Raw genomic sequence first — 26,152 nt, 5'->3', positions numbered from 1 at the left:
TAGAAAGGGACTGAGATTATTAAAGTGGATAAGGAAGATGTGAAAAGTACTGTATTAAGCTGGCCTTTGTTATTTAGTATTTCCTAGGGACCCATGATACACATCGCAAGGACTTGCTTCTGAGTGTAGAAATGAGCTGTGGCAAGTTTTTAATGTGCTTTGTTATGCTTTAATAGTCAAACTCATTAAACTATAAAAATGTAACAGTGCCTATAAAAACCTGACACTCCTCACTAAAGACAAGGCCACTGGAAGCTGCCTCTGCTCCAGCACAACCCTGCTGAGCCACTTTACTAGCTCTCTGACCCCCAGATCTGGGACATGGTGGCACCACAGCTGCTTTCAACTCCCATGGAAGGAGCCTAACCCACCAAAAACACAAAGTAGAGGCTTAGAGCTTTGTTTGACTACAAACTTTTACTGCCTGCTGCAGACCTTTGCAATTTCAGAATACATTGCTTCGTTGCTTCCCAGCTGTCTCATTGAGCAGGACCACAGAGGTTAGACCTTGGTGAAACCAGAAATCTACTATGCAATCTTTGCCCATCTCACTTGGACTACTTTAATAGAACATGCCTATTTCTCTAGTGGGTTTCTGGGAGATACTAAGACGTTAGCAACAAAGGCCTAGAATATCTATTCTAGCCTATGCAGGTTGTACTACATCATCTTAGCATCAGAATGCCATCCAATGGTATCCTAAGCAACAGAGTTCAGATGTGTCTTCAATTTATTTTTACAAGATTCCTCAAATGAAGAAGCGTGAATGAAGAAATTAAATTATTTCTCTGGGCATGGACATTTCTTATTTGTTTGGAGTTTATATATAAAAAATCAACAAGTCAATACATGTGCTCTTTTATGTAAAACAAAGTGCATTATGCCTTGGAAATGCGTCTTGCCTTTATAGCAGAAACGGGTGAGTGTTTCAGTAGCCCTTAGTAACACAGAGAATTCTTTCTACTGTTTCAAATAGCCCTTCTGAAGAAACCTCCATCTTCTGAAATCCCCAGAAGGAGATGAGCTGCCAAAGAACTGCAGCTAGATGCTTTATTGAACTGATTTTGAACTAAGCAGACAAGTCAGATATCCATCTGATGGGAAGGTATGAGAAAAGTCTCCGAAAGACCATCACTAACAATCAGCAATTACTTATCTAATATTTAAAGGATAGTACTTGATTTACTTAGAAACTGCTAATTAATTTAGCAGTTTTGAGATCCCCTTTTTTCATGCAAGCCATGGGCAATATGTTCTGCACTTCAGAATCTTTCTAAAGAAGCTCATGATGACAGATCAAGCCAGATGAAGAACTGAAATCATATTTAACATTTTAGTTGATCTGCACAGCTGCTGAGATCTTTCTTAAACTAAGATATTGATAACTCTGCCACAGAAGATACAGGTCTTACTGAAGATCTCAAGTTTACAAAGCACTTAATGTGGCTTTGTTGGGCACAATCACACCACACATTTAGTGTCTACACTTGCTACTGCTACCACCTTGTTATATTAATAAAAGCTGATATAGGAATTTACTTTGCAAATTCACTTCTTTGTGCACAGCTTAATCAAGTTTACTACCCAGCATGGTACCCCATCACTTTATAAATGCAAGGCTGGATAAGACTCATTCTTCCCATTTGCAAATGATACATAGGAAATAGAGCTGGGAAAAACATCAGAAAGCCATCCATTCCATTTTTCTGTCCCACAGCAGGTTCAATTCCAATTCCAGGTTTTGAATTCGTAAAATAGCCATTCATCACAGATAAATGTCCATTAAAAGCTACAGCCTCTAAGAGTACATGTCTTTTCTAAGACTTCAGGGTCTTTCAGTAAAAAAGTTCAGTAAGCATTCTCAATGACAGGAAATCAAGCAGATTTTACACAGCTATTCCTCACTGCTTCTGCAAATGTTGTATTTATGAAATTGCACAGGAATTCTTTTGAATGTAATAAAACTTGGAATATGGGACCAAAAATATAAAAACAATACTGAATGTTATTAATGTATACAAGTAGTTTCAGCCTAGCTTTCCCTTCTAAAAAGTAGTGATTTCAAATAAAATAACTTGCTGCATGCGTTTCTTATTTTTTTACATTAGGGATAAAAAATACACATTTATTCGTTTTATACCTATATGCATTAGGAATGTTGAGTTTATGCCTGAGAGTCAGTATGATAATTTACTGTATTCTAATCATAAGCTGGTCACCCATATTTCTGAATTTTACTGTCCTACCCATCCCCCTGCAGTACAGATGGCCCAGAGGATTCATGGTAACTTGCAGAAACTCGCCAGCACTGGTGCATATAGTGGAAATAGCTATTTGATGTGGAAATCAATAGCACACAATGCCATTGTGGGTGTGGAAAGGGATTGCCATGCCATTAAATCAGTGGTCCTTTTAATCCAATACTGACTAACCCATCCATTACTGATGGCAGATTTTTTAGTATCTGTTTGTTCCTTTTGTTCCACCGATGTGTTGATAATCTAAAAAGTTGTATTAAAAGAAGAGTTTTTCAGAGTAGAAATTTATTGAAGTCACATGCAATTACACCTCTAAGTACTGAAAAAAAACCCCTAGTGTTAGCTTCATTGTTCTTCTGCTCCAATATTTATCTACAAACTTTTTTCATTCATTTGTTATAAAGCAATTCCAAGTGAGGCTTACAGAATTTCTGGTATTTCTTCTCTCCATGGAAAAATCCCTCTGCATAGAGTTTGGGAGAAAGCTGGGAAAGTGTTCATATTGAGTCATTCCTACAGATGAGGGGTGGTTTTGAATTCATAAAATAAATATGCCAGGAATAGACCTTAATTTATTTAAATCTATGTACATCTATGATAAATGAAGGTGGAGGGCAATGAAATTCACAACTGAAAAGGTCAGAGATAAGATGCCACAAGATGCCAAGAACCAGTACAATACCTCATCTAGAATCATATTCCTATTTTTCTCCACTCAAATGCTTCAATCCATTTTGTTTTAATTGGCATCTTCCTAATAGTTTAAGAGTTATATAATGTGAATGAAAAGTTAGTGTGAGGTTGAAGAACAAAGCATTTTATTTCAAAGCTTAATTTTTCAATTTACAGGGAATGCGAATTTTGGTGGAGTTTCAACTGATGATTTCTGTGGTTGCTAGTCTGGCATGATCCCTTTCTGAGCAAGCTGATATCAATCACAGCAAGAATTTAACAACTGACAGGGCCAAATTCATCTTGACTGCAACTCCTAAGCTAATGTAGTGACATTACATTTTGGCCCACAACTTAGTATAACAGAAAAACAGGAAACATCCCCTTTGTATGCTTTTACAAGAAGCAAAATACCCATGTGGACCCAAACTACACAGCAGTAGTCTGTGGAGTCAATTTATATACAATGAGTGAATTCTGCTTACTACCAGGGACTCTGTGTATAGACATCAGAATAAAAACTCCACTTTGTGCTCTGGTCACCTTCTGTGTTGGTTGTTGGTTTTTTTAAGCATATTTAACATAATATGGGATGATAACCTGAACGACTCTTTCAAATCAGATAGCTGAATAGTGAAATCCTCAGGAAAACTAGTGTCCTGCACTCACCCACTCATGCACATTTCTGCTTAAGGCTGAAAAGTAGAATAGGATTTTCTCAGAAAGAGGTGAGAGATGTTGATATCACCCCTCAAAAACATTGAGTCTGAGTAAATGAGAAAGAGACATATGAATTGAGGAAATATGGAAAAAGGGATGTATCTGGAGAAATAAATACCTCTGAATTGTTGAAATGAATGAAGAGGAAGGTAAGTGCTTACACAGAATAAAAAACAGAAGAGAGGCTTCATGGATTCGGAAGCAAGGCAGATAGAGGCAATAACTCTCATTAGACCGACAAGTATGGCTGGAAAATTCAGAAAAACTTTCAGCCTCCCTATGCTATTTATCTAATTAAAAATATTACCTCTACCCTCAAATCTTGTCTTGACTCTGACCGTCATGGCCACTATATGATTATGACTGATTCAGAGCAAAGCCACAAAAAGATCCTGTACTCCTGATAGCATTCTTGATCTACCACAAAACCAATCCAAGCTGGGTATGGAATCATGGTCAAAATACCATGTAAATGTATCCACTCTTTAGTCTATGTGTTGCCTGCAGAAGATAATTTGGGGAAAAAAAAATGGCAAGCTTGGAAACCTGCCAATATCTCTCTAATGTGTTTGCTTTCATCTATCCTGAAGAAGTGATCTTCACATTCAGAACACTTGCTCAGGGAAAGAATGCATCTAAAAAGTATGTATTTTGCAGTATTTGCAGGGTTGAGGGAAGGATGTCAGCATGGATCCAGACAATTAAAATAGTAAGACCATACACTCTCATATCTCTGATGATGGAACAAAGAGCACATGCTCCAAAAAGATGACAAATAGACCTAGGCAAAAAAGTGCTTCTTGCATCTCATACAAACTAAGAGAAGCTTAAGATGCAATATAGTTTCAGTGTATTTGGGTCAACCACAAATGCTTGATAAGTTTTTACAGGGAGGAAATGCCCTAGCATATCTGCCATATTTAGTATTAAAATTATTTTTACTAGTATAAATTATCACCCTTTCCATTAATAGAACTACAGAATTTTTAGGAACTAAAGGTCTCCAGGAGATCATTTCGTTCGTCACCCTACCTCAGGGCAGGATCACCTCTGCTTAAATATCTGCAGCATCTTCCGTCCCATGGTACTTAAAATACTCTGAATCTAAACTAATGTCCAACTATGGAAGAGACACCACTGATCTGAGTCAGGCTTCATAGTTGCCTTTATTCATTACTGCAATGCTGCCCTTTCTGGGAAGAGCATGACAACCACTTATTCTTGCATAGAAACCATACTGCTGTTCAAAGGAAAAAAAAAAAGAGCAGAATCTGCAGGAGAACCAAAACTCAACAAATGTGAAATAAAAATTACATGTAAATCTGAAATATAAATGAAAATACAGTTTTGTTGTGAGATCTCCATCACTTGCAATTAAGCATGGACCCTTAATACAGCTGTTATATCTCAGGGGAGAGCTGTGAGCACCACGTGTACCCCACCAGGCCAGGTTCTCCCACAAGCACAATGCAGGAAGTCAGCTAAAGCTATCATAAGGCTTAGAAGGCTATGAATATGCAAGCTGAAAATACTGAGGCTACCTGACAGAGCTGCTTGCTGGGAAAATGCTACAGGATCATAAATGATCCTAGCTGTCACCCTAAGGATGCGACAGTGTCCCATACACAACCAGAGAGCCCTGGGTTAGCCCTGGCTTAGTGGCACGCTTGCCACCTACTGGTCAGCAGCTCATCACGCTGCTAAAATACTTCCCTGGTATTTGTCTAGTCTCATCCACCATGTGCAGAAACCCTTCTGTACTATCAGCACCATATATCCTCCTCTCATCTGCAGCATTACTCAAACCAAGAAAATCCTGGAGAGATCCCAATGCAATTTGCAAGATCTTTGCAAAACCAGCTGTGGTCATGGATGGTTCCCAGCTGCTGCTGCCTTTCCCCCACCCTCTTTCCACAGCCTTCAAATTCCACTTGTAAACAGAAATCTTAAGATGCATATTACAGCTGGCCATCATAGTGTTGATGCAGGGTATATACTATCTAACTATAGCCTATCTAACTCATCTCCCATTTGCACTTGCTCTCTGGAAAAGCACTAGTGTTTACACTGGCAACTGCTGCTCAGCAGGTATTGATCTTGCCTGTTAAGTGCATCAGGCTGAGCTCGAACTTGTACTGAACATTGGCCTCAGTAAGAGTCTTTGCTGACTAGGAAACAGAGTAAAAGAACAGGGAATTCAAAGCCCTATAGTTTGCTGGCTGGAACTTAAAGACTAGTGCCTAGGGCTGCTTGAAATATTTCCTTAAAATTGCTTTTGCCCAGGAAATTGGATTTAACCCCTCTCTTTCCTCCCTAAAGCTGTCTACTTTTGCTTCAGCCACAATTGGAGTGGTTTGAATGCCTTGTGCTCTCATTCTCCTGCATGGTCTGTAGCTTGCCTCTCCCACAGAAGAAATGGGTATGGAAGGGTGGAAGAGCAAGAGCCAGGCACTTGTGATGCATCCTCTCACAATAAGGAGACATCTCTTAAACCATGACAAGAGCTATCGCAGTTCAGGTGAGTTTCAAGGCAGCATTACTAACCTGGATGAACCAGATTTTCAATGTTACAAGTTACCACTGGAACTTCCACTGGAAAAGTTTGCTTCCGTTTCTTAATGGGAAAAAATATCTAGCATCTTTCTTCCTAAACAACTCTATCTGGTGGGGCATGGATCACTGAAAAAAATTTGAAGCGCTTGCTGTAAAAAAAAAAAAAATATATATATATATAAAAAATAAAACACGGTCTTCCTTTTAGACCAGTGCCTAGTAACATCACAGAACTACTACTTCTGCTAATACCAGGTGACAACTTTGCACTTAGTAACCTAATCATGGAGAAAATCCTCCAGTAGAGGCTGGCAGCTCCTCTGTAGCAACAAAATAGGAGCTGCTTGTCTGATAATTGTCTGTGCCATCCTCATTACAAGCATAAATGGTGAACCTCAAGGTAGAAACACAGGTCTCTGGCTCCAAATAGACAGATCTGTCATAAACATGTTCTGAAAGTCTTCAAATATGGAAGAATAAGTCCTGAACTCTCAGTGACATAAAATTGGAAAAGCGATAGCTACTCATGACATTTTCAGCACTGATGGGGATAAGGGATTAATATGCCAATACCTGTTGCATGCAAATTGTGTCAAGAGAAACTAAAGTTAAACACAGTCTTGCAAAACACTAATCCTGAGGCTGAATAGTGCATGTGCCACCATATGCCAGTGAAACTAACAGAAGGGGAAGGTGCTCTCTACCTGACACTGCCACCCCTTTAGAGTGAACTTCATCTTGGGTACATCTCAGCTAGCTGACATAGACTTCTTTTATAGCCAATGAAAAACAACAGGCACCCCTAGAGTACAGACCACATGAACAGTTTGGGGTATTTACAATGGGGTGGGACACATTATGCTAAACTGAACGGAGTCTGTGCATCTTGGTTCCTAGTTCCTTACTTCCTGTAATTATGCACCAGTGATAGTGTGCTAGGATGTGCACAGAGGCAATTCTTGCTCCCTAGCAAGACAGACAAAACAATCTTTTGTCACTAAAGATGAAGGACAGGAAGCCTGTCAGGGAGAAAGGCTATTCTTGCCATAGACTGCAATATGAGAGTGTGTGGATCCAGAATGGAAATCTGAGGTGAGAGCTTGTTCTTGAGCTGATGGGATGGACTGAGACAGTGAGCACTGCTTCTCAAGTGACAAAGCTTTCCCTGCCAGCAGTAGGTGCTGCCCGATATGCCCAAACTCTTCTCTCAACATTAAGAGGCCTCCAGGGCTCTGGATCAACTTGGATCATTCTACTTGTTCTAACACCTAAACACCATTGTGCCTCTTTGTTCTTTTTTGGGTATTAAGATAATTTCACTATTGTTCAGAAAAACTGAACGAAACACAAAAGCCTTTTTTACTGACTATATATCATTCTTGTCACACCATGTGATTTTGGATGGAATGTGAAAGGGGTTTTTAGAGTTCTGGCATCAGTTTCTATGAGAACCTGCAGCCCACTATGTTTCATTCAATTAATTTCTAATTAATGTTATATACTTAAGGAATGGTCTTGTAGGGTCCTAGCTAATTGTGTACCATTGTACATAGCAAAGATATTTTTGTGAGTGAAAAAAGAATGAGATGTCCTATAATAAGTAGTAACCAGAAATTTGGACTGAAGCCCAACCTCAGTAATAATTTGTGTTTCATTAACTTCCCTGGAGTTTTAACCTTCACTATCCCTGCTACTGACTTTACTATGAAAGAGTCGGGCAAAATTATTTTAATATAGCTAGAAATGACACTAAAGGGAGTTCATAAGTTTTTTTACCATAGAACAAAAAGAAGACATACTCGTCCTGATGCCCCATATCACCTCTTACATATTTCCTATATTATGTTCTGCAACAAAACACAAGCACAGGTCACAAGAGTTCCTTTGTATAGATGTCTCTAATTCCATAAGTAAAGAATATTTTGTCTTGGGTCTGGTGTTTGATTTGGTTTGCTTTTTCTTGGGGTTGGTTTGTTTGTTTGTGTGTGGTGGGGGGATTTTCATTATGAGCTGTTATTAGGGGTGTATAACAGTATTTATATCACAATGATTTTAGTAGGAAGCTTAGATCTGCAGTGTAAAATCTTGAATGCATTGCTGTAACTATAAGGAGACTTTCTCCAAGTCCTGGCTTGCCAAGATTTGACTTGAGCTACTTAAGAGGAAGAAGAAAAAAAAAAAAAAAGGCTCTACTTGGCAAGAACTTTAATTAGCAGAAATTTCCACGCTAGGAATATTATTCTGCATGAGCAGAAATTGCATAGCTCTTCCTTCTAGATGCCTTAGAGATGCCATTGATTTGCGATATTCAGAACAGGGGAATTATGTGACCCAGTGCTAATTTGAATTCCTTTACCAAACACATTTTTATTTCATCATCTCAGCTACATAAAAGAGTCAACGTACCAGAGCTTTAAAGACTTTGAATTCCTGCTGTTCTGCAATAAAATAAGGCAAGAAATATTAGCCATCCCTGGTTGATTCTATAATTCTTTCCCAACAATGTCAAAGTATCAGTGTCCTACAGGTTTTAGTGCAGGTTAAAGACTGATACAAAGTGTATGCCTGAATAGGAGTTTGAAGTGAGTTAAGGAGAGAGAGAACATTTTAATGGGACATCAGTCCAAAATAGCCCAGCTTGTTCCTACCTCCTGCTGCCTCTTCCTCCTTTTCACAGGACCTTGATTGTATAGAAACAGTACAGACAAAAAACACAAACAACAAAAGGTTCACTCACACCCCCAGCGGAGGTCATGAGCATGCTACCATGGAGAAGAAGAAGAAAAAAAAAAAGGCATCAAAGGATGGTTTGCCTTATTTATAAGGAAAGATTAATTAATAGGAGGTTTGATGCTTTGGCAACGTACATTTGGGCAAGTTCGTATCTGCAAATTGTTCATTTCATACATTCAAGGGGCACAGAGCAATGTGACCTGGTGCTAATTTTAAAAATGTATCAAACCTTTCTTTGCCACGATCTAAAACCTACAAACTCGTGGTTCAGAGCTTTTCAATAGTATCTGCTCAGATTTGACACCCCAAGGTTAGAAAATCACAAAAGGGTTGTGTTATACACAGCAACAGTACCTTTTTCCAACAAGTTTTCAATTATTGCATTGTATACTCTCCAAGAAAAGTAACTGTCTTGGCTACTGGAGGACAAGCTTTAAAAAATGAGGCAGAATGAACGAGTTCCCTTAAAATATACCACTCTCCTTATAGGTTGTCTTTAAAACTGCCGTTCATTATAGCAGCATTTATACCCGCTGGGTGACTATAAACTGTAATTCAGAACTACCTGTATCACATGATGAATAAGTGCAACATGCACCATTCACTTTTAAATCAAACCCCTCCGACCTAAGCCATGTAAATCCTTCAGAAATTCACGCCAGTATTCTCCTCCTTCAGATCATACATAGAAATAGCCCAATGACGAAAGTTTACCCATGCACAGCCCCTTTAACCCTTACTGCTTGGAATTATCAGTGACCCTTGTTGCACTCTTGGCTAGTTCACACTGGGTCTTCCAGAGTGTGGACCCACAGGAGACTTCTCTTTTCTCCGGGATCCCTGAAACAAACGCTATTTACAGCGTTGCCTTTCTGAGGCAGCACTGTCAGCTCTGCCGATCGAAATAGAAAAGACCCTTCCACTTCTTTCTGCACCCGTGCGCGCTCTTCTCATGCTGTCCATGCCATCCACTCCCTCTCCTGTCTTTTCCCACCGCCAGCCTGCCCGCTGGTTATCTATTTGCTTCTATCTTTCAGAAACTATTTTCAAGCTCCCCCCGCTCGCTGGCACAGGCAGCCAAGGTGCCGTCCTGCCGCAGCGCTCGCTGCCACAGCGGTGGCGGTGACATGTGTCTCCAATCAGTGGCTGTGCACCAATTAATTTAGATCTTTTTCCCTGCTACGCTTTAAAGAGCGGGGAAGCCCCATGTTGAAGGAATGCAGCGTTCCCTCCCGCGAGTTCCCCCCGTACCCGCAGCTCCTCACCCCCGGCCCCGGGATTGGCCCTGCGGAGGCGGCATCAGCGGCAGCGGCGGGGGGGGGCCGCCCCCACCCTCCCTCCTCCCTCTCTGGCCCCGCCGCCCCCTCGCCCCGGTGCGGCAGGGCCAACCGGGAGACCCAAACGCAGGCAGCCACCGAGCCGCTCCGCGCCCTGCCGTCCAGCAGCATCCCCCCGATGGCCGGCCGCCTGACCTGCTGCCTCCTGCTCTGGGCCCTGGGCCATGGAGGCTGCCGCTCGCCTGCGGGGGAGGGCGCCGGCAGCCAGTCTGCCTGCCCCGTCCAGCCGCCGGCCGCCCGGGACTCGCCCTCCCCCGGTCGGGACCCCCGTGGGGGCTCCCCGCCGCCCCCTGCGCTGGGCAGTATCGCTCAGGACATGGTAACTGTCCACATGCTTAAGCTCTACGAGAAGTACAACCGAGAAGGCAGCCGGCCCGGCGACGGCAACACGGTCCGCAGCTTCAAAGCCAAGCCAGGTAAGACGGACCGTGCACGGGGGTCACCGCCGGAGCCCCCTCGCTCCTCTCTTTCTTTAAGTGACGGGTTTGCGCCGAGGTTGTCAGTGACTGCGGAGGGTGTCACGCTGGGTGAATCCTGTGGGGACCTTGCTAACTATATGGACACGGTGCCTCCGCTCTGCGGGCGGCTTCCCACCTACCCCGGCTCCCTACCCTTCCCCGAGAGGGTCTGCGACAAGGTATATCCCTTCAGAAAGCCTCTTGCTGTCGGTGCAAAACACCACGAAAGAAGCGCTGCTCCCAGTGCACATCGCACTGAGTCGAACGATCTTTTCAGAGATGAAGCTTAGTAGCGGGTGCTCCAGTCGCAGGTCCTCTCCGGCTCCTCTCGCAGGCTCACACGTTCCTGTTAGGAAGAGTGCCGCCTACGGGCCTGCCCAGAGCTGCTCGGGATCTTCAACTCATTGCGCTGCCTAAACCTGAGTACAGATGTCTGACCTCCCTCTCTCCACTTTTACTTGGCTTAATTATGAGGGTGGAAGAACACATACACTGTGTTAAAACGACACTTTCATAATCCCAGTCTCACTTCAAAATAAGAAAGAAAAGGCTTGTGTAGTTAATACTCTAAATTAGTTACCCTGGGCCAAGGAAGCCCAAAATATCTTTTCTGGATAATGTCTTCCTTTTTCAGTTAACTCTTAGAGGCTACAAATAGGATGTTAGCTGTTAAAATAAGAATTATATCAGTTTCTATAATTTTTGTTACATTGCTAGAAATACTCATTTTTTTACAGGCACATCTGATAGACAAATTCAAAATTTGCTTTTGCGAGTTTCAATCTATTTCTCCTACATATAAAAGTAATGTGTAGAATACAATGCAGCATACAGTGTTTTAGGGAATGGTTACTGTAATATCACACAATAACTCATATTCTCTACTGCACCCCAGCTTAATTTCTATCCTAGGTCAAATGTAATATTTAAAAGTAAGCATATTGAAGGAGGAGGAGGAGACCCCATGGAAAGCTAAATGGTTAAAGAAAATGACTAGAAATCAAGGAGTTAGGATGGGAAGCAATTGCAGGCATTTGGGAGAGAAATAAATTGCCATCCTCTAGATATTAGCTAGCACCTGCTCACCGACAGGCATTAGGAAGGAACTTCCACTGTGGATGGTTATTCTGTAACATCCTGCTATTACTCTTATTTTTCTGTGAAGTGAGTAGCTGATGCTGGCTGCAAACCAAGGCCCTGGACCACAAGAGTTATTTGGGAAGAATGCAAGGACTGCACTATATTCTTTTTCTTAATTTTTCAGTTAATCTGCTGAACAAGTTACTTGCACCTAAGTGGTTTAGATTCTGGTTTAAAACACTTAAATAGCAGCATTTTCTACCCACAGACTGTAATGAACAATTACAAACTGGTATTATTTTGCTCATCTGTCAGATCATGAAATCAAGGCAGAGATGCTTGCAAGTAACTTGTCTTTTCATGCAATGGAAATTAGGCACAGCTATGTCCAAAACTCCTATCTCCTGTGTCCCATCTGCATACTTTTTCTACTGGATCCCACGTCTCCCCAGCAACGCGTCATGACAGCAGAAGCTCCTCTGCAACATTCCTCTGTTATGACAATAAATTTTATTTCTTAGTAATTCATTAACCTAATGATGAACAGTCTGAAATGAACCCTAGAATGACACTAGATGAGGGAGGGGAGAAGAATCTTATCTGGCAGTATGTTTTTCTTTATCTCCTCCTATAAATTCTAGTGTTTTCTTCTGAAAGAAGTAATAGGCATGTACTTCTAACAAGACATGGAACATCTGTTCTTTATAGAATATGGATTATAATTATGATCATATCGAGATAAACAAAACAGACTGCATGTATAACAATTATTTTCTTTTCATTATCCCAAACAATGGACCTACTACTTTTCTCTTTTAAACAGGTACCTTTCAGAAAATCTCTAACCTTCTCTTCCTGTGCTGCAGCTTAAAGCTGTTTGTTAGGGGACACTCAAACATCAGTGTTAGTTAGAGTTGCCAAGATGAGTGCTCCAGAGGTACAAAATGTCAGTCCAAACTTGGTTTGCCCCTTTGTCATATGCATTATTGAGGTCTCCTTAACTACACAATTGTATTGCCATCCTACATACCCCTTACAGGGTACAGATGGTGTTGACTGTGTTATTGAATATGTAGTATTACTCTATATTCAGTGTGAGGCACTTGCTATATATATGCATGTGCTATTTGCGTGTGTTCCAAATACAACTTTTTCCTGTTTCTCTAGCAGTACTCACCTCAGGAAGAGTGCTTCACAAATGTCTGATCACCTCCTCTCAGCTCACCCTACATGTGGTCACAAGAGTTCATTATTTCTCTGATAAGGAGCTGAGAGTCTATAAACTAATTTCTCAAGTTTTGTTTTGTTTTTTTCTTTTCTTTAGGTGCTTTCCAGTTTTCAGGGAACTTTGTAACTTTAGAAAACTGCACCAATTGACTGAAATTAGTTACACAGACAAGTTGTAAGTGGTTTGTGACCAAATGCGAAATATTAAGTTATTATCCAGCTTCAGCCAGGTTGCTGAAACTGGTGGGAAATTTGTCTTCATGGCAGAAATCTGCTACCTAAGCCATGAAACTTCCCCATAAATTGACTCTTGCAGCTCAGGCTTATTCTGCAAACATCATCCATCCTCTGTGCTAAATAAAGCGAAGGACGTGGTGCATAGGAGAAAGTAACAGCCATTTAATTAAGGCTATATCATAATGCAGATGTGCAAGAAAAGTAAATTAAGACTTCCCACAGAACTGTAATTCTGGCCTCTAGAGCTTTTCTTTAACATAATTTCACAGCTTAAAATATTTTTAAATGAAGTTCTCTGCATATTTCTCACAAATGTGTTATCAGAAATACTGTGTAAATCTGTTTGCTAATCTTTACTTACTGCAATGCAATCTTCTCCCATGTGGATTACCTGCTAAAGGCTAATAATTTCTTTCCTTGGTCACTTGCCTTTTTTTCCTCTACTAATCTCTTGTGTGCATCCTCCACACATCTTGCCTGTATTTCTAACTCGAAGCCGCCTACAGTCATCAGAGGTAGATAAAATCAGTAAAATATTAACAGCTTTAATGTATACAGTTCAACTCAGAGTAGATCTGGAAAATGTAACAATGCTTGGTTGACAGGTTGGTAAAAGCCTGAGCGATCTGATGTAATATGATAAATATGACTATGCTCAAGTCTTCTCAGTTCCTAAAAAGCCTGTACTTCCAGGTTTCTGGCTTTTCAGTAGCTACAGATTCACTGATTCTTATGTCCTACAAAGAATTGTAACAGGTTTGTTTAACTCTAGAATGCAGAATTAATTTAGATGAATTAAAATTTCCTTTCTCTGAGCTATGATTTCAAGTTACTTTCCCATCTGAAACACTGGGACTCTTGTGTTTGAAACACCTTTATCCCAGTAATGCATGTTTCACAGTCATACCTGTGATTGTGTGAATTCTCTTCTATTACGAGAAGTCCTGTTACCTGCAAAGCTTGTAGTATGGTGAATATTTAAACAATAGCTGAAGACATAGCAGAAAGGCCACCATAGAAAATGCCTTCCACAATCCAATGTCTTGTATCTTTTTATTATTTCAGTGACACCTATTAGGGATTTCACAGAACTGTTAAAACTAGAGTAATATTACAGTGGGGTGTAAATGCCTTGGTTTTTAACAAAAACATTCTTTGCTTATGTATAATAATCTCCAGTAACCGTATTTCCTTCTCCATTCAGGCGCCATCTCAAGGCTTATCAAGGATAAGAGGGTCATTAGGGGCAGTCACCATGGCTTCACCAAGGGGAAGTCATGCTTAACCAACCTCATAGCCTTTTATGAGGACATAACCAGGTGGATAGACGATGGCAAAGCAGTGGATGTGGTCTAACTTGATTTCAGTAAAGCGTTTGACACAGTCTCCCACAGCATCCTCGCTGCTAAACTGAGGAAGTGTGGACTGGACGATCAAGTAGTGTGGTGGGCTGTGAGCTGGCTGAAGGAAAGAAGCCAGAGAGTTGTGGCCAATGGGGCAGAGTCCAGTTGGAGGCCTGTATCTAGTGGAGTGCCTCAAGGGTCGGTACTGGGACCAATATTATTCAATATATTCATCAATGACTTGGATGAGGGAATTGAGCGTACTATCAGCAAGTTTGCTGATACCACCAAGCTGGGAGGAGTGGCTGACACGCCAGAAGTCTGTGCTGCCATCCAGCGAGACCTGGACAGGCTGGAGAGTTGGGCAGGGAAAATCTTAATGAAATATAACAAGGGCAAGTGTAGAATCTTACATCTGGGCAGGAACAACCCCAGGTTCCAGTATAAGTTGGGGAACAACCTGTTAGAGAGCAGTGTAGGGAAAGGGACCTGGGGGTCCTGGTGGACAGCAGGATGACCATGAGCCAGCACTGTGCCCTTGTGGCCAAGAAAGCCAATGGCATCCTGGGGTGTATTAGAAGGGGAGTGGTTAGTAGGTCGAGAGAGGTTCTCCTTCCCCTCTACTCTGCCCTGGTGAGACCTCATCTGGAATATTGTGTCCAGTTCTGGGCCCCTCAGTTCAAGAAGGACGGGGAACTGCTGGAGAGAGTCCAGCACAGAGCCACAAAGATGATTAAGGGAGTGGAGCATCTCCCTTATGAGGAAAGGCTGAGGGAGCTGGGTCTCTTTAGCTTGGAGAAGAGGAGACTGAGAGGTGACCTCATTAATGTTTATAAATATGTAAAGGGTGGGTGTCACGAGGATGGAGCCAGGCTCTTTTTGGTGACAACCGATGATAAGACAAGGGGCAATGGGTACAAACTGGAACACAGGAGTTTCCACTTAAATATGAGAAGAAACTTCTACTCGGTGAGGGTGGCAGACACTGGAACAGGCTGCCCAGGGAGGTTGCAGAGTCTCTTTCTCTGGAGACATTAAAAACCCACCTGGACGCCTTCCTGTGTAACCTCATCTGGGTGTTCCTGCTCCGGCAGGGGGATTGGACTAGGTTGATCTGTCAAGGTTCCTTCCAATCCCTAACATTCTGTGATATCTACAGAACTAATGGTAGTAGGAGCATTCTACTACTGAAAAATATTAAAAACTTCAACTGCACACAGCTCAGGTGGGAAGAGGCAGTGGATAGACCTTTTTTTTAAAAAAAAATACACCTTCTGAAATAAACAAACATTAATAACAGCTTGGTGTTCTAAAGGAGGTACTACAATTATTCTCTTCCTCAGTTTAAAGGATAGGCTGGCAGCCTTGTGAAATGTCTATGCTTCAAAGACTTGAATAGAATTTAAACTCAAGTTTATTCATAGTATGAGCACCTGTGCATAAGACTAGTGTTGACTAAAAGTTTGCTGATAGTAATCCTGTCCTTCACTGACAGAAACAAATAGGTTGTCATCACAGAATATTGTTTCTGTTAGCCTTTCTGGCACCTATGAAACTGTTATGTGGGCATCAGTACAGGCTGTTCTGCTTCACTGCATCAGGAAAAAAACATAGATGGTGTAGGTGGAAATTGCATATCTGAACATTTGTACTTTCAGATTGTCTGTGTGGGCCTGGGATTAATGAACATCCTAACCTGCTGTGGTTTAGTCCAAATGATGGTTCTATACAGCATGAACTGGAAGACAGCAAGCACCAATTTAGTGAGAAGTAGCACTATTAATTTCCATCTTTCAAATGAAACTGTGCTTAAAAGGACGAACATTCTGACAGGTGGTAATTAATGGTACTGCCTTTCTGTTGTTGTCAAAATTTCTGTGGCTTATTATCCAGAGTGCATTGCAAAAGAAACATAAGTGTTTCTGGGAAGACTGGCTGTTGGGTTTGTTGCGTTTTGTTGTCGTGTGTTTGTTTCTTTTTTCTCCCTGCTGCCAGAGAATTTCCAGGTATGTCAAGAAGGGCTGATGGATGGTTTGTCCACTTGGGTTAACTAAAGATGCAAACTTACCCACTGTAGTCCCATGATGTATTCTAAGTACCAGTCTGAGCTTGGCAGAACTTTTTGGTTCTGCCATCACTTCCTCGTATACTCTTGAACTAGTTTAAAAAAAAAAGGCAACTTTTCACAATGATAGACTGTGAAAGTACAGTCTTTTGATTCTAGGATTACATTTTAAGACTCTAAGAGGGGTTTCTACTGTTTAAATAAACATAGTGTAAACAGTTATTAGTGTAAAATTGCTCACCTTCCTTGAGAGGAGTGTTGAGATGTAACTGCAACACAAATTGTTCAACTAGCTAAAAAGAATCAAATGGAGTTTGAATTTTAGGAGTCAGCTCCTATTCAACAGTAGCTGTCACTAACTTTGGGCAGATCAAAACACAACTCTTGGAAACCAAATGGGTTTCACAGTGCTTTAAACAAAGCTTCTACATGATGTAGACTGCAAAGGAGGATTGTTCATAAGAGTAACGGCTTCAAAATGTGTTTCACTGTTTACTTCCAGCTCCCTTGTGAAACATCTCTTGTGCACTGTTTACGGATTATGAACTTCATATGCCATTGCCCACAGAGTTAGCACCCAGAGATCTTTCAGGAATCTTTGCAGCCAGCTTTAGATTAGACCAGCTTGAATATTAACTGTAAATCTGGTTTTCAGCTAGTATAGAGTAAGGTACTGCTCTACCACAGCTTCTCTGAGCTTGACTTTGTTATAAATGAAATGGAAGCAAGGATAGCTTTTCTTGCCTGAAATGAAAAGCAGTCTGAAACTGGAAACCTCTGGGAAGATATTTCTCCCTCATGTATACAAAAGATGCCCAGTGTGTTGGAGTCTCCTGGTGTTACTCTAATATTGCTATTAAATATTGTCCCCTTATTCACCATAGTTTTAAGCTGAAGTGATAAGCTCACTGTACTAAGTGATTTGAAGTGGGTAAGTGAAAAGCAAAACTTGTTAATCCACTTATACAGGAATAAGGGTCTGGCTACCATTTCTGGTCTCAAATAATTCTCCATATTTTCCTTGCTTTCTTGCAGAATTCTTGGCCCAGAAGCCCTTGTACTGCTTCAATCTGACATCCATGCAGGATTCAGAGATGATCCTTACTGCTACTTTTCACTTCTATGCTGACAAACGCCCTCGGTACCGGGAAGTGTTTTGTAAGCGGTCCAAGAACTCCTCTTGCCGCCTCCTTCACCTGCCTTCGATCCTGCGGCTCAACCTCATTTTCCAAAGCATTGAGCAGAATTCTGCCTACAGACTAGTGAAAGGGAATTTCACCATGTTTCTGCAAAGGAGAGGGGCTTGGCATGCAAAGGACATTTCACACATCATAAAAGAATCGAAACAGTCTGGAGAGCCCATTCTCTGTGCTGAGCTTGATTCTGGGGAGAAACACCAGAGCTTCCCTGAACAGGTTGCCAGTCATTTACCTTATATACTAGTTTATGCCAATGATCTTGCAATCTCTGAACCTAACAGTGTGGCAGTCAGCCTACAGCGTTACGACCCATTCCCTTCCAATGATGGGGACCCAAATCTATCCCCTAATGCTTCTACTGATACTCGAGTGAGGAGGGATACGTACCTTTCTAGCTCTATTCAGAGCAATGAGTTGCCAGAAGTAGATTATAACAACAATAAATACAGCAAACATGACATATGGGAGAATGCCTACAAGTCCTTGAAACCTAAAGCCTCACGCAAAGACCGAAGGAGAAAAGTGCAAGACAATACAGAAACACTTACAAAGTCTCAGGTGCTAAATTTTGATGAGAAAACAATGAAGAAAGCAAGGCGAAAACAATGGAATGAGCCAAGGATTTGTTCAAAAAGATACATGAAAGTTGACTTTGCTGATATTGGCTGGAATGAATGGATCATATCTCCCAAATCATTTGATGCCTACTACTGTGCAGGGGCATGTGAATTTCCAATGCCCAAGGTAGTATGCCTTTTCATTGTTATTAGCTTGCAAACAGTCGATTTACTGTTACACCTATCAAAACACTGTCAGTTACATTCTCCTTTAGATTTTTACTTTTTTCACTGTGTTCTGTTGCCTTGTTCAGCCAAAATAATTTTAGCAATATTGTTTCCATCAACTAATTAATCAGAGTGCAAGTTATCTTTAAATGTAATCTGAAGAATAAGATAAATGTCTCAGGTTTATCTTAAAATTTCTCATTTTCTATCTTGAAACTGTAACATGAAGACTTATGCAGCTTATTAAAACATGATAGCAAACAATGAGTCAAACTACTCTGTTGTGGTAGAAGAAGTATAAAGTTTTGTATACTAATAAAACAAGGTACTGAAGAGTATTTCTGAACTGCACTGGTAATACCTTAGGAGAAAAATACAGAGTAGTGACAATGAGGTATTTCTAACTTTAAGAAACTGCTTGTCACTTTGAAAATAATAATGCTGGTTAAGCTGATACTTATGTGTCAAAATCTCTGGTGCTTTTTTAAACTTACTAAATTCTTAAAATTAAGATAATGCTTCTGGAACAAAAATGTTTATTTACCTTATGTGACTGGAAATGCCAAATAGCTGTCTGTAACACCTTAAACACCCTAAAGCTACTGCACTGAATTCCTCCTATAGACCCAGTGTGAAACTTGCTAAATAGAGAGGCAAACATGAACTCCTTCTCCAATGGAATTCTGGTTTGGCCCACTCGCTCTATAGCAAAAAGTAGAAATTTTGGCAATCCTATGTAGCACAAGAATTACCAGCATTTTTTAAGGCTTTCAAGTAAGAGGAGAGGATTTGAAGCACTGCATAACCTGCATGTTTAGAAACTAATTATTTTGCAATTCTACCTACAACTGGCCTGATTATTTATTCTACTGCCATTTTTGCATGTGGTTACTCAGCACATAAATAATGGATAGTGTTTTACAGCAGAAGATGTCAAAGCTCTGAGACAGGAATATGCCCTGTATTACGTACAGGGAAATTGACATGTGTTTGTGTTGAAATAAGTAGTATAATTTCAGGAAGAGTAGATATGCAGCCTAGTTTGAGTCCAGGAATGGTGGAAACCCAGACATCAGTGTGGGGTGTACAAATCTGACCACATGCTTTTGTGTAGCTGGCTGATGCTGATCCATGTATGCATAAATTAATACATGGTCTGATAAAAATTAAAGCTTGCACAGGCTCACATACAACTTTACTTTTTTTTTTTTTTTGGTAGTATAAAGAGATTATGCAACACAATTGCCATTTAACTTACCCAAAATAAAACACAGCTTGGCAGCATGGGTCCTCTGCCATAGACCCACAGTATAATGCAACATTAATACATACGAAAGCAAAAAAAAAAATAAAAGGGGGGGAGGAAGGGGCACCTGACACATTTGGCTTCTTGTGAGCAAAGCAGCATGACATAAAAGCTTACAGAACTAAATGAGAGTGGATCCATTTCTAGCTGGAATAGTTAAATAAGCTCGTATTGCTGACCTATTTAATGTCTTATCTAGAAATATTACTTGCTATATAATAAAGATTCCCTCGTAAATTAGAAACACTTATACTTTAGTTCTCATTTTGATACTTGTTTTCTAGATAAACTAATGTGGTTGCACTAGCACCTTGGTGCCAAAAAAACCCCAGGCAAATTTAAAACTAAGTTACAGATACATAGATTTGGGGATTTTTAGTTTGACACACTCTTTGGTTTGATTTGGGAGCAGTCTACTTTTCGTTAGCTTTGTATTTTTAAGGGGGTGGGGGAAGGAAGATTCACAGTTGTATCTTTTTTACATGACTGTCTCCAAATGAACAGAGATAACTAAGACATCAGCATGACTAAACAAAACTTCAGGACAGAGCATAAAAATTGCTAAATATTATGGACAGAGAAATAGCTTTCGATTTTTCATGTATGCCTTAAGTCAGGAAAACACACATATGATCTTGGTACTCCAAAGTCAAAGGTCAGATTAAGGCTATTCATGAAGACTTGGTCTACTCAGTCAAGCCGTGATGTACAACAGATAACTTATTTTCAAGGTGCTCTTTCAGAGCTGTGGTGATAGAATTACATACCTGTCATGTTGAGAATCATCACATTATATGATTTTTTTTTTTTAAGTATCCGTACATCACTCTGCATATCTACTTTAATAACTGCAATTTTTGATCTAGATAGAAATCAGCTCTGGTTCAAATCTTGCCATAACAAGTTCACATACCTTACTCTTCAAGTTCTTATTCACTGAACTGTGAGGGAGAAGGCTAGCTTATGTGGTTAATAATGGCTGGCTACACTGCTGCATTTGCCAAATAAATGCTAGTCCTACATGTGGTGGAAGTAGGTGGGAACATATGCTTTCCCTGATCTACAGCAATTAGAATTCTCACAATTTCATCCTTGTAAGTGTATGAGTTCATGAGTTTCATTTTGAGAATTTAATTCAAACCTGAAAGCAAAACTTTCCTGAAGCTAAGAAGTATTGCTTATTAAGAAGGGGAGCAGCGTTTTTTTGAGTGGCAAATTCATCATAAAACAGACTCTAAAAGGGGTTTAAGCCAGGCAGAAAGGGAGGGTCTAAAGTATTACAAACCTGCTGTTTAATTGCTTTTTGGCTGCCTCACCACCCTTCTATTTTCTGGAGTTTAAAATGTTTCTGAGCTAGGATTGTCCTAGAGGTTCAGTAAGAGCAGAACCTGGCTGGCTCTATATAACTTAGTAGCCAGCATTTAAAACGTTAGCACTTCCTTAGTGCCATCACTACTGGACATTCAACTCATTATTTCAAGCTTTCCACTTTAGCACATTGGTACAAAGGCTAATGTGAAGCCTAGCCCAAGGCCATTAAACACTCACGCCAGGTTTCCAGAGGGGCTGGAAAATTCAGAGCCTGGCTGGATGTAGGATGGGTGTGCTCTTTGGCTCTGCTGTGGATGTAGGGCTTGGGCAGCCAGATTCTCTACAAAGTAATAGTCCGTAATAAGTATTTTTCTCTATAAGCATTTTTGTGCAGAGTAAGTACACTTGCAGGCATTAGAAAACTAATTAGTGCTGTTGTCTTTGGAGACAGCAGCTCACACTAGACTTTTCTCACATCTATTTGTTCTTTGCAAATATTAGAGACTGCACAGCTGGAGAAGATCCTAGTAGGATATTCTGCAGGTTCATATCCAGGAATCCTGTAAGTCAGTAACTGGCAATCACGGTTATCCACTGCATTGGGTGAACAAATTCTGTTTCAGTAGCACAGTAGGATCTGTGACTGTTTCGAATAACAATATGAAATAATAAAGGTGCTAGAAACACTTCAGGAGGTTTTTTATAAAGGTTAGAGTAAGAACTTGATTCTAGAATTCTTTTAATTGCTGAACTCTGCACTTACTTAAACACACAAAAGCTACTTCTGTCTCTCTCTTGCTGTCCACATTTGCTGACATGGCCAAAGTGAGTAGAAAATCATTTCTACTTCACATAGCAGCTGTGAGAGTAATTCACTACTGCTTGTTTGTCAACAGCTTTGATATCTAAAGATGAAGGGTGGCATGAGAAAGCAAGCTATCGCTAATTATGCCAACATATGCCAATTATAGAAAAGCACTTTTCAGGACTGGTCACTTGTTGGGACTTGGCTATAGGGATGCTGTCTTGAAACCTCAAAGGATCAAGGGTGGATTTCGCAGATTCTCCTTGTAATGGCTCAAATGAGGTCAGTTTAGTTAAGGAACATCTGAAAGCCTTAATAGCAATTAAAGTTTGCATCATATTTGCTAATATGTTACATTTGAAGAAAATTTATCAAAACTGAATTATCCTAAAAAAATGGGTCCCTTGTTATACTACATAGCTTCTCATGTTGAAATGAAAAATCATGTTTTGCCCATACTCTATTATTTGAGAAACAGAGAAGATACAGGGGATAATAATTCTTCTCACTTGAAGTATCTGCTTCCACATGAAGGTATGCAGAGTCCCTATTTGTTGACCCATAGATGTAGTTTTCCACCCAATATACAGATATGTACCAATAGTGATGAAAGATTTCATGTGCCATATATACCAGATCTGTGCAAGAAAACTTGTGAAACTGTAGCAAAAAGTCTGATATGACTAATGCAATTTTACTACTGTTACTGTACTCATTTGCAGGAACAGTATTCAAGCATGACAACTGAATAAGAGTCATTGAAGCTTCAGCCTCAATGATGGGTTGCATGCCATACTATTGCCCCAGGTAACTGGAGCACATGCATTCCATGCTATGCTGAGGCAATGACAAATAAATTCTGTCATTCTGTCACCAGTAAACATCACCTGCGCTTGACTGTATGTACCTCAAGCAACAGAAGCGGTGAAAACTGTTTAGTACTATTAAGTTGCTCAGACTACACAGGTCAAGCATAGCTTGTGAATAAAACTTAAAAAAGAAAAAAAAAGTTACATTTAGCTACTAAACAGTAAACCAGTATACTATTTACATAACTTTACTCTTTTCTTTTCTTATTCTCACTGCTGTTATGCCTACCGGTTGCCTCCTCTTCTCCTTGTGTTTTTTACTGCATCCAAAAATCAGTAGTAGAAATAAAATTGTGGCTCAGTACTCTAAACAGTATATAGATGTAAAGCTGCTGTGAAACCTCACTTTATACTTCTTCTGCCCTCCCAGCCTTTTGTTTTCTTCCTCCACTTTGAGGCTAGCCCAGGGGGGAAAGAAAAAGCCTGGTGAGGAAGGCAGATGAAAGCAGATAAAAACTACAGGTATGAAGTATTTGTTTGTAATGAGGTTATGATCAGAAAGGCTCTTCCAGGTTGACCATTCTAGACTAGCTTCCCCCTGTGGACAGTACTCCTGGGGCCCTCTGCTATTTCAAAAGGGCGTAATTACTCCAGGAACAAAGGAACTAATTCCAAGTTAGTGTACATGAGGAGAAATACTACTGAAACAACATAGGGATAGTTATTTTGGAAATGCTTACAATAGCCAATTTTCCAAGTCAGACAAGAGGTTAAGAAAACAAAAGATGTCATCTTATGACTGATAAGTGTGCCTGGCCTTAGACCTTTTCTCCTGCATGCCTGCCTCCAGCATCTAGTAGGTATAGTCAGGGACATTCTTTCTTCAGGCTACTGACTGCTGGCTGTGCCACCAGTGCCCTCCTCTGGTATTTATGAAGGCAGCATAAGGAACACAAAATATCTGTTGGATACACCCTGTGCAGGAGACCTGGAAGCGTGAGAGACTAACTATGCTGCATGGCCTTGTGACTCAACCACATACATTCACTTTTTTGAGAAACAAAACCCATTATTGTCGTAATTTTCCAAGTCCATCTGAGAAAGTGACTGCTCATAAATGAAGCAATAACTATTTCCTTCTCTGTTCCAGATTGTCCGGCCATCAAATCATGCTACAATCCAGAGCATTGTAAAAGCAGTGGGGATCATTCCTGGCATCCCAGAACCCTGCTGCGTTCCTGACAAAATGAGCTCACTCAGTGTCCTGTTCTTAGATGAGAACAAAAACGTTGTTTTAAAGGTATATCCCAATATGTCAGTTGAAACCTGCGCCTGCCGATAAGTACATGCAAACACATCTTTAATGAGACCTATGCATCCTGCCTGACTACACTGGGAAAGCTGTGAATGGGAAATGAATCCACTTGCTCTGATGAATGAATGCAAGCCTATAATTCCTCTACAGAAATCATGCAGAGAGACTAAAAGGATACACATGCTCACCTGGAAAGATACATCTTACTTTTATAATTTGTCTTTCATATTCTTCTTCCAGGAACTCAATATTTTTATAAATATCTTCATAACCCACCTAGCTAAGACACCTGGTGTTTAGCAAGAAATTTAAGTGTAAAGTTTTCCATAATTGAAGGACTAAAATATGTTTTTATATGCCATTTTTCTGACTATTTTATCTCTTCAGTTAAACAAGAAGGTGGGAAGTGAACTTGCAAAGGCAGGCTTATTTTAGGGTATCACTTTTGTACACAAATCAAAACTTTTTGTTTAAGACACTCATACTCTTAATCTGCATATTTATACTGAAAAATGCTGTAGTAAAGGGCTTAAAACGTATATTTTCTTCAGGATGCAAGTATAGTGCACTGCATAAGCTTTCATATAAACAGTATGTTAATATAGCCATTTTTGGTTACCTTCCCTAATATATAATTTGTTCTACAAAAGACATGTAATATCCCACACTTTTGGTTTGCTGGATAATTTCAGGTTGTTAAACATATTCTCTGAGTAACACATCCTATATAGTAATATGTTGAAATACTAAAAATAAAATAACCAAGATTTATATTTTTGTAAGTTATACTTTATATCCTCTAGATTGTTACATGCTTTTAACAAAAGCTAATAAATTAAAGGTACAGTAGTATCTAGAAACAGTTGAATTGTCTTTCTATAAATGCACTCTGTTATGTTCTGTTAATTAAATGGAAACATGTAAATATATGTTAAGCTTGTCATAATGCACTTCAGTAGATTAAAGACAGGGGGGAATACTATGATCATCTAGACTGACCTCCTGCATAGCACAGATCAAAGAACCTTGCCCAGTAGTTTGTACACCATGCATTATGGAACTTCTGTTTTGAGCTTGGGAATATCTTTGAAAAACTTGCATAAATTTGGCTTTAAAGATTTCTTGTGGTAGAATATCTCTACTGAACTACAAGTAGTTGTTCCAAAAGTTAGTGCTCTTTGTTCAAATGCAGTGGTTTAATTCGTCTGAATTTTTTGAGCTTTAGCTTCAATTCACTGGATCTTACTGTAATCTATTTTATTAGATCCCTTTTATCTATTATCCAAAATGCTTTCACTGTGTATTTTTAGTATATAGAGCAGGGTCAAATTACATTTTGGCTAAGATTTAAATAGGTACTTTGATTTCTTATTCTAAGCCTCAAAACAATTTCTCACAGCTCTTCTTTGAACCCTTTCCAGAACTTTCATCAACTTTCTTTTCCAACAATGGACACCAAAATGGGACACAATATTTGGCAGTGTATCCGTTAGAAGTCTTTATAGAAACGATGTCTGTTTTGTTGGCATATCTTTGTTAATTAGCACGGGCCAAACAAAATTATACTTGTAAGTAGCATAGGTCTCAAGGCATACCCTTACTACACAAGCAATACAATTCTCTTATTAGTAAAGTTTATGTATTCCACTTGGAGTTTTGCTGTACCAGTAAATTCTCTAATGCAAACAATGTCTAAAACCACTATTTGTTTAGAAGTGGCTACTACTTTCTGGGTCTTTGGTATTTGGATGTCTAATCTTCCTCTAGAAAAGGAAACTGTATTCAAAATGGCACAAAAGCAGTCAGCTGCTGTTGGGAGACACTGATACCCTTACATTCTTGGTTCCAACAGATCTTTTGATTTGTAGAGAAAGTGACTATTGACAAACACTTAAAATAGCAGGTCGAGGTAATTCCACTAACTAGTCCTAAAATAATC

General features: G+C 40.0%; 1 protein-coding gene across 1 annotated transcript; it reads left to right on the top strand.

Moving 5' to 3' along the window:
* The first annotated feature begins 10,391 nt into the window (after positions 1–10,391).
* On the top strand, positions 10,392–24,304 carry GDF10 (growth differentiation factor 10). Its single transcript, XM_065639278.1, has 3 exons — positions 10,392–10,689; positions 17,719–18,626; positions 24,049–24,304. Exons 1-3 carry the CDS (start codon positions 10,392–10,394, stop codon positions 24,238–24,240), a joined length of 1,398 nt encoding a protein of 465 aa, XP_065495350.1. The 3' UTR covers positions 24,241–24,304.
* Positions 24,305–26,152: the final 1,848 nt, after the last annotated feature.

The sequence above is a fragment of the Caloenas nicobarica genome, chromosome 7 (genome assembly GCF_036013445.1).
Source record: "Caloenas nicobarica isolate bCalNic1 chromosome 7, bCalNic1.hap1, whole genome shotgun sequence".
Classification (NCBI taxonomy): Eukaryota; Metazoa; Chordata; class Aves; order Columbiformes; family Columbidae; genus Caloenas; species Caloenas nicobarica.
This window is presented reverse-complemented; position numbering and strand designations above follow the sequence as displayed.

Excerpts from the sequence above, each read along its gene's own strand:
- GDF10 (XM_065639278.1), top strand. The coding sequence starts at position 10,392 with ATGGCCGGCCGCCTGACCTGCTGCCTCCTGCTCTGGGCCCTGGGCCAT. Across the intron at positions 10,690-17,718 it reads CAGCTTCAAAGCCAAGCCAG|AATTCTTGGCCCAGAAGCCC; the intron begins GTAAGACGGACC and ends GCTTTCTTGCAG. Across the intron at positions 18,627-24,048 it reads GTGAATTTCCAATGCCCAAG|ATTGTCCGGCCATCAAATCA; the intron begins GTAGTATGCCTT and ends TCTCTGTTCCAG.